The sequence below is a fragment of the Balaenoptera musculus genome, chromosome 14 (assembly GCF_009873245.2).
Source record: "Balaenoptera musculus isolate JJ_BM4_2016_0621 chromosome 14, mBalMus1.pri.v3, whole genome shotgun sequence".
In the NCBI taxonomy this organism is placed as follows: domain Eukaryota; kingdom Metazoa; phylum Chordata; class Mammalia; order Artiodactyla; family Balaenopteridae; genus Balaenoptera; species Balaenoptera musculus.
In genome coordinates, this window is record NC_045798.1 from 5,621,625 (window position 1) to 5,630,910 (window position 9,286).

A 9,286-nucleotide genomic window follows, 5' to 3' on the forward strand; every position below is an offset into this window, starting at 1 on the left:
TTCCTTCCAAGCCACCCCCCTGCCCCCACTGTGACAGGCGCCAGAAGTACCCACCGATGACCCGGTCTCCTCTCCTCACGCCCATCTTCCTCATCGCCGCGGCGTACAAAGCCACCTGTCGCCGCAGCTCTTCAAAACTCACCTTCTCGATCTCCTCCCTGCCTTCCCCTGGGAAGAGAAAAAGGACAGGTCATCCTCGGACCATCCTAAAAAGAGAGGTTCTGAGTCACAGACACGGATGAAAACTCACACCTGTTAAAACACAGGTTAGAGATACGCGCCCGGGAGACGCTACACAGGTGCAGGGGACGTAAACCAGATGCAGGTTTACCTGACGTTCCGGAAAAGAAAGGCTTGGGAAAGGGCGTCCTTGAGACGCACGCCCAGAATTTGCCATTTAAAGATTCTTTTTTTTTTTACTGTTGGGAATGTTTTTATTAAGTGAAGAATCCTTTGATTTGGTTGTGATTTTTTTTTTTTAATTAATTTATTTTTGGCTGTGTTGGGTCTTCGTTTCTGTGCGAGGGCTTTCTCTAGTTGTGGCAAACGGGGGCCACTCTTCATCGCGGTGTGGGGGCCACTCTTCATCGCGATGCGCGGGCCTCTCACTGTCGCGGCCTCTCTTGTTGCGGAGCACAGCCTCCAGACACGCAGGCTCAGTAGTTGTGGCTCACGGGCCCAGTTGCTCCGCGGCATGTGGGATCTTCCCGGACCAGGGCTTGAACCCGTATGCCCCGCATTGGCAGGCAGATTCTCAACCACTGCGCCACCAGGGAAGCCCTGGTTGTGATTTTTTTAATATAATTTTCCAAGGGCTGGGGGAGGAGGAGGGGAAATCAGTGTTTAGTGGAAAAGTTCCACTAAACACTTTGGAAAGTTGTTTCAGTGAAAAGGTTCCAGGGATCTACTGCACAACAATGTGAATATACTTAACACCACTGAATTGTACATTTAAAAATGGTTAAGATGGTAAAGTTAGTATTTTGTGTTTTTCACCATAAAAAAAAAAAAAAAAAAAAAAAGGTGCCGAGCTATTGTTTGGAAATCATACGCTGCAGGTTCTGAGTGCTTCGGAGCCTCTCTGCACACGTGGCCCCGTCACACCACGAGAGGAAAATCTGAGTAGCTGTCGGGACTCACGTGCCACGTAAAGGGCCACTCCGTCATTTTCCCCGTGTTGCAGGAGGTTTTCCGCATAGTTGAGGCGACTGCCTTTGAACCACTCAGGGACGTCCGCAATCCCTTTGGACGTGTCCACGACCTACAGAGGACGACAGCAAACCAAGACACGCACGTGTGTGAGAGCAACACCAGATACACAGAAGCGATTCCGCGTCACAGGAGGCCAGCTAACTCGCCGGCCCAAGGCATCACTAGATCGCTGTATAGACTGAACGCTGACCTGGCCCAAAGGCTTGAAACTGAAAACAGAAATGAATGCAGAACAGAAATGTGTACCTAACAGTTGCTGAGAGTAGATCTTAAGCATTCTCACCACAAAAAAAAAAAAGAAAAAGAAAAAGGTAACTGTGTGAGGTGATGGATGTGTCAGTTATCTTGGTACTCCTTCCACAAGGCACATGTATATCAAATCATTCACGTGTACACTTGAAATAGATACAATTATATGTATCAGGACTTTCCTGGTGGTCCAGTGGTTAAGACTCCGTGCTCCCTACGCAGCGGGCCCGGGTTCGATCCCTGGTCAGGGAACTAGATCCCACACGCATGCCACAACTAAGAGTTCGCATGCCGCAACTAAGGAGCACGCCTGCTGTTACTAAGACCCAGCACAACCAAAAAAAAAAAAAAAACAAATTATATGTATCAATTATTCCTCACTAAAGTTAAAAGAAAATTAATGCCAAGGGAAAACACCGCCCCACTAATTTAGTCTGTTAATTATTAAGCACCTACTTTATGAGCGATGCTGATGAGAAAAGGACAGAGAGACAGACACGGCAGCTGCCGCATGTTCCAGGGCTGACCAGAGCATGGAAACCAGGAGATCAAAGTGCACGGCCCACCGGACACCCCGCCACAGTTTTTAGGAATCTGGATCCGTGCCTCCTCCCTCAGGGCTGGAACCTTGGTTTCTTCTCCAGGTGAACCTTTCAGAATGGCTCACCCCATAATCAAACCAAACACACAACAGACTTCTTATTCCCTGGATATTTATTGAGGGAATAAATAAAAATCTCTAAAATCCAGGTAAATAACAAAACTACTGATAGTTTAAAAAACAATTACAGGGGGCTTCCCTGGTGGCGCAGTGGTTGAGAATTCGCCTGCCAATGTAGGGGACACGGGTTCGAGCCCTGGTCTGGGAAGATCCCACATGCCGTGGAGCAACTAAGCCCTTACGCCACAACTACTGAGCCTGAGCTCTAGAGCCCGTGAGCCACAACTACTGAGCCCGCGTGCCACAACTACTGAAGCCCGCGTGCCTAGAGCCCGTACTCTGCAACAAGAGAAGCCACCACAATGAGAAGCCCACGCACCACAACAAAGAGTAGCCCCCGCTCACCGCAACTAGAGAAAGCCCGCGCGCAGCAATGAAGACCCAACGCAGCCAAAAATAAATAAATAAATAAATTTAAAAAAGAAAAAACAATTACAGTATGGGGACTTCCCTGGTGGTTCAGTGGTTAAGACTCCACACTTCCACAGCGGGGGGCCCAGGTTCCATCCCTGGTCGGGGAACTAAGATCCCGCATGCCGCACAGTGCAGCCAAAAATAAATAAATAAAACAAATAAATTTTTAAAACGTGAATGTATGGAATATCACTGAACTGTACACTTTAAAATGGATAAAATGGTAAATTTTGTGTTATGTGTATTTTACCGCAATTCTAAAAAATTTCAATAAAATAAAAATACAGCGATGCCCTACTCTTCGGATCACTCAGATTCCCAGGACAAGGGCTGGGTCCACACGCATCGGGGGGTCCGGAGCCTGCAGAGTCCCCATGAGGTCCGTGACCCCAACACAATTTCCTGCCAACTCTCTAGGGCAATGACTTTTTCCCGCTGATGTGGGGATTTAAAAGAAGATATGATTTAGTCTTCCTCAAAATTAACACTTCATTTTGGATCAGAACCATGAAAAGATAATGAGTAAGCAAAATCTCTACTTACCTCATCATATGTGCGTGAGAAGACAATTCCACTGAATTTCCAGAACTCTGCCCAGAAGTCCGAATATGACTCAACTGACCAATGATATAAGTCATCGTAATTCTCTGAAACAAAAAAGAAAGAAAAAAAAGGGCACATAACTCCGACAAATCTTAGGAGGAAAGTCTTGGTTCAGTGATAAGATGGATACACCTGAGGAGTTATGTGTGTCTGAGGGGTTCAAAGGCACCTGATGAGAGAGGGTCTTGGGAGCGCAGGGCATCTTAGTTTCTGTTAAGGCAAACCCACCACCGCTAGTCCCCAAATGAACAAAAGTCACGAGGCGGTGATTTTATATCTTAACCAGCATGCCTAAAACCATGGACTCTGGACCCAGAAGGCCTGGGTTCAAATCCTGGCTTGGCCATTTATTAGCTGCGAGGCCTCAGGCAATCTATGTAAGTGCTTTTTAAGTCACCTTGGTCCTCACAAATTGCCAAGAGCTCCAGCACCAAAAACTCCTCTGGGCTGACACAAGAGATGGAGCAGGGCCTCCCCTGAAGACCTGGAAAGCCCATCATCACACAGGGCACCACCACCGCATCCGGGAGGACGGAGGATGTAACCAGCCTGCCGACCTGGGGAGCGAGCAGTCACAGCGGCATCTCAGCATCACGAGGACCCCAGCGGACGGCGGAGAAGCGGGTGGGCTTTGAGCGGACACTCTCCCACCGTCCACGACTCAGCCAAGGGATCAACACGATTCTCCAGCCGAGCAGGGGCTCCTGGGGCTTCTGCCCACACGTGTCCCCCGCCATCCCCCCCCAGCTCAGAGGCTGCGATCTGGAAGCCCGGGGGACGGACCACAGGCACGTTTAGTTCAGTCTGCGCGATGCTCAGGAACTGAACGGGATGATGTTAAATTCGGTTTCCAAATGAAGTGCAGGATTTCTGGCTTCTCCTGAGAAGACAGGACATCTGGCCACGGAAGCCGGCCAACGAGTGTCGCCTCCTGGTATTTACGTCCCTGTGTCGTCCCCTCCCCCGGCTGAGCCGGACTGTTAAGGAAATGACCGAGTGCACCTTGTGAGGCTGGGTCATAAGGTCCTAAGGACACCGCAGCTTCCGCCTCGATCACTTGCTCTGCAGGAAGCCGGTGGCCATGTTGTGAGGACACTCAAGCAGTCCTAGGCGGCGTGAAACAGAGGCCTCCCGCCCACGACCAGCACTGACTCACTGCCACGTGAGCCGGCCCCTGGGAAGCCCCAGCCCACGGGTGGATGCAGCCGCAGGAGACCCAGAGCCAGAACCACCAGCTAAGCCACTCCCGGAAGCCTGGCCCGCGGAAACTGAGAAATACTAAACATTTACCGTTGTTTCATGTCACCAAGTCTTGGGGTGATCTGCAATGCAGCAAGAGGTAGCTAATGCCCTGTCACTCCACACGGTGACAATCAGCTCAAGCAGGTAACAGCTGCCCCACCTGGCCCTTCACACACATGCGAGAGGCAACCTAACACAGCAGTGACGAGCACTGAGCCCAGCTCCACCGCTCACAGCTGCGAGATCTCACCCAAGACTTTGAGCTTCCACTTTCTCAGCTGGGAAATGAGGTCAAAGCCGCAGCTCCTTGGCCAGGTTACTGAGGATTAAGTTAGTTAATTCGCGTCAAGTTCCCGAATGGGGCCTGGCCTGCAGGAAGTGCTCACTATTAGCTGTTATTAATACCCCTGTCACCTGCCGGGTCCCTGCAGGCACCCGAGTTTGTAAGCCTCGCTTGCCACTTCACCTGCTTCCTCCTCTCCAGCTGTGAGAATCCTGACCAGCCTACACCTTCAAGTCTCAGCTCAAGATCCTGCCAGGGCTTCCCTGGTGGCGCAGTGGTTGAGAATCTGCCTGCCAATGCAGGGCACACGGGTTCGAGCCCTGGTCTGGGAAGATCCCACGTGCCGCGGAGCAACTGGGCCCGTGAGCCACAACTACTGAGCCTGCGCGTCTGGAGCCTGTGCTCCACAACAAGAAAGGCCGCGATAGTGAGAGGCCCGCGCACCGCGATGAAGAGTGGCCCCCACTTGCCACAACTAGAGAAAGCCCTCGCACAGAGACGAAGACCCAACACAGCCAAAAATAAATTAATTAATTAATTAATTTAAAAAAAAAAAAATCCTGCCAGCGCCCTTCAACAGCATCCTGATAGACCCAGCGCTCAGCAGACGGACAGCACCCACCCCTACGCCCGCGGCTCAGCGCTGCTACCTCTGCACGAGCCTTCTCCCCGCAAGTACACCTGAGCTGCTGGAGAACAGAGACCAAGCCTTCTATTTGTCGGCCAGCTCTGTCCCAGACGCTGGCACACAGAGGCGAGCTGCAGTTTGTGGTATAAAGACACTTGAGGACTTCCCTGGCGGTCCAGTGGTTAAGACTCCACGCTTCCACTGCAGGAGGCACAGGTTCGATCCCCGGTCAGGGAACTAAGATCCTGCATGCTGCTCAGCCAAAAAAAAAAAAAAATGCTCACAAATAAATGAACAGGCAAGACAGGCTGAAAGTCCAAATTACATGCACTTGGAGAGCAGAGGAAAGGAGAAAACGGTCAGAGAGAATAATCAGAGAGAATGCAGTTGGCTCTTAAAGCAAAGACCAAAACGTCCAAGGCCAGGCCCACGGAAAGGAGAAGCACGGTGGGTTAACCATCAGGCGTGGGAGAGGAGGAAAAGAAAAAAACCAAGGTCTAAGCCACCCCCAGACCAAGAGAGGAGCCCCACGCAGCTCAGCTGATGCCGTCACGTGAGGACACAGACCCAGCATCACGGACTTTTGGGTTTTCAAAAGAAGTTGCAAATCTTACTTTTCCTATGCGGTCTTTCGGTGTGTGAGCCGCCCGAACTAAGTCTGCAGGCCCGACATGGCCCGCAGGCCGCCAGTCCCAGCCTTGAAGGGCAGAGAGGAGCTGGGCAGGCAGACTGGGAGCAACTGGTGCCTCTGCCAGTGTCTACTGAGCAAACCCCCCAGGCCAGGTGCGGGCGGGCACTCGGCCCGATCATCTGTCACCCAGTGATACGGGTCCTCTCATTACGCCCATTTTACAGGTGAGGAAACCAAGGCTCGGGAGATCGGGTGACTTCCTTCTGATCACACAGCTAGGAAGTGGTGGAGCCACTTCAAAATCCCGGCAGTCAGATTACAGCGCGGTCTCACGCACCTCACAGGACTGCCCTTGTGTGAAATCATCCTGTAAAGCAGCAGGGGGAACAGCTGGCAGAGGAAAGAGAGCCGGAACCAAGGCACGGTAACACAGAAGAAGAATGCAGTTCCACTCCTGGCTCTTCCTAGGAAGCAAGTCGGTCCCCCAGGGAATTCCCTGGCAGTCCAGTGGTTAGGACTCCGTGCTTTCACTGCCGAGTGCCTGGGTTCAATCCCTGGTCGGGGAACTAAGATGCCACAAGCCGCGCAGTGTGGCAAAAAAAAAAAAAAAAGGTCTATCCCCCAATCCAACACACATTACCAACTACTACCCGAAAGAAGGCCCGGCGAGTAATAAGCCACACCTGTCTACAGGGGGCTCGCTGCCCAGGGAGCAGGAGGGCGGGAGAGGGATGCAGCTGGGCCAGCCAAGGGACGGAGCTCCGTGGAAGCTATGACACCCCCGTGCTGTGGAGGACTTGGAAGCTGCCAGGCGGCAGGGTTTGCAAATCCACGGTCACCAAGGAGCCACTGTAAGCCCTGGAGCCCAGGCGTGACAAAGTCAGACGTGTGCATCAAGACTGCCCTGGCAAAGCCCGCACGCAGGCGGTACTGAAGCGCAGAGGGAGGAGAAGCAGGAAGCAGGAAAACCTACCAGTTCAGGGAAGAGGAAACGAGGGCCCCAGGGGAGAGGCTGACACCGGGCTGGAAAGGGGACGACGTAGGAAGTCAGACGACCCACGTCTCCATTTCTGTGAGGCTCCCTGAGAACTATGATGCCCCCAACAGAAACACAGGAGTCCCTGCGGCCAGCCTGCGAGGGGGCCAGAAGAGGAGGGAAAGGGCCATAATGAGCTGAAAACCCCTGAGGCGGGGAGGGTGCAGAAGGTAGGTGGACCAGCCAGGCAGATGCGGGGGAGAGCGTCTCATCCGGAAAAGGGCCTCCTCGCCCAGGTCCACACCCAGCCAGGTGGCTCCTGAGGCCAGGGCGGCAGCTGGAAGGGGGGCCCTTGACTAGGTTCGGTTTGGGGCTGGGAGTGTAAACACGTGAGGGGACGGAGTTCGGCCCCAGTCCCAGAGGCAGGCTCCCACCTGACCATCCTTCTCCCCAGTGCCCAGAATCCATGCTGGCCTCTAGCAGGGTCAGCCTGGGGGGGGATGAGGGGGCAGCACGAGGTACTATTGGCCGACAAGTGACTCCCCACCAACAGAAGGGAAGAGCTAAGAGTCAGAAAGGCCCTGGGTCGGGGAGGAAGCCCCCAAGGCTGGAGGGCAAGACCCCAGGGAGCACACCTCACAGATAGGAACGCCTAGCAAGGGACCCCTCAGTCCACAGGGGCTCCAGGACCAGATGGGGAACCCTCTCCGGGAGATGGATGCCGCAGTGAAGAGGAGACCGGCTCCCTGAAAGCAGAGGAGGTGACAATCCGCACAGACAAGGGGGCAAAACCGCACAGTCAGAAGATGTCCCACCCCTGGGGAGGGGCCCCCCCGTCCAGTGGCTCGTCCAACCCCCAGAGGAGGGAAACTGGAAATCAGGAGACCGTTCCAACAACTAGAAGGGACCCTGACACCAACGCCCAGAAAAAGGCGGCGCCCGGGACCCCAGGAGGAGGGTCCCTCTGTCGGGTGGTCCCTCGGACCCCCAAGGGGGGAGCCCGATTTCTGGAAGCTTCTGGCCCCGGGAGGTGGCCGGGGAGCCCCCAGGACGCGCGCCCCGCACTCACCCAGCGCCAGGCCGTAGGCGGCGCCCACGACCGCCCGGAAGCGGTCCATCTGCGTGTTCTTCTTGCTGTCAGGCTCCCACATCACCTGGCACTCCAGGATCTCCTCCCGCCCAGCCCGCGGCTCCTTGGACATGGCTGCGACGGGGACGACCAGCGGGAAGGCCGGGGCTGCGCGGGGATGGGGACCGGGCCGCGGGCGGCGGCGGAGGCCGGGGCGCGGGACACGAGGCAGAGTGGAGCGGCCGACGTGGAGCAACTGCAAGAGGAGATGCAGCCCTAACTGTACTCTCAGCAAGCCCCGCCCCCGAAGGCCCCGCCTACCGGAGGCCCTGCCCCGCCCCGAGTGTAACCCTCCGCGGGCGCCGCGCCTCGCAAAGGAGTGCTGCCGCCGCCGGGACTAGAGCCTGAGCCCGCCGACCGGGTGGGGCTGCGCAGGCGCGTTGGGCCCGGGCTCCCCGACCTCACCTGGAGAGCGAAGGGGTTAAAGCAGCGCCGGAGGGCAAGAGCCAGAGGCCGCCGGCTCGTTCATATGTTCATTCATTCCCGATTGATTTATTCTTCCTGCCCTTATTTACCGAGCGCCTGCTGGGTACCGGACACTGTGCGGGCTTTGCAGATACAGCACAGAGCGAAGCAAAATTCCTGCCCTCTGTCAACAAGAGATAAGGGGTGAGGGACAGGTGTGGGGAGAAGCGGAGTCAATCAACAAATATTATACATTATATATATGTCATACATAGTATAATATATACAATAGAAAACAGTATACCAATGAGTATCATAATATACATAATAGAGTAATATGTAGATTATCACTCATATAATAAAAGGTAATAAGTGTTATGAAAAATCAGGGGAGGGTAGAAAACATGGGAGGAGTGTTTCTATTTAAAAAAGATTGTCAGGAAGTGAGAGAGTGGCATGGACATATATACACTACCAAACGTAAAATAGATAGCTAGTGGGAAGCAGCCGCATAGCACAGGGAGATCAGCTCGGTGGTTTGTGACCACCTAGGGATAGGGAGGGTGGGAGGGAGGGAGACACAAGAGGGAAGAGATATGGGAACATATGTATATGTATAACTGATTCACTTTGTTATAAAGCAGAAACTAGCACACCATTGTAAAGCAATTATACTCCAATAAATATGTTAAAAAAAAAAAAGGTCAGGGAAGGTCCCATTAAAAAGGGTACTTCTATCAATAACTTGAAGAAGGAGTGAGCTATTTAGTATCTGGGAGAAAAGTTTCCAGTC

General features: G+C 53.6%; 1 protein-coding gene across 4 annotated transcripts in view; it reads right to left on the bottom strand.

Moving 5' to 3' along the window:
- The window catches only part of AACS (acetoacetyl-CoA synthetase), a 51,441-nt gene extending 42,789 nt beyond the window's left edge, over positions 1-8,652 (bottom strand). For 2 of the 4 annotated variants that reach the window (XM_036874990.1, XM_036874989.1), the window contains exons 1-5: positions 8,494-8,652; positions 8,029-8,284; positions 3,140-3,243; positions 1,141-1,261; positions 55-168 (exon numbers count right to left, since the gene is read on the bottom strand). In XM_036874990.1, the coding sequence (XP_036730885.1) occupies positions 55-168; positions 1,141-1,261; positions 3,140-3,243; positions 8,029-8,161 (472 nt within the window). In that variant the 5' untranslated portion in view covers positions 8,162-8,284; positions 8,494-8,652. Of the gene's footprint in view, positions 1-54; positions 169-1,140; positions 1,262-3,139; positions 3,244-8,028; positions 8,298-8,493 lie in introns of those variants that run through there. The other 2 variants (XM_036874987.1, XM_036874988.1) reach the window with 2 other exon arrangements.
- Positions 8,653-9,286: the final 634 nt, after the last annotated feature.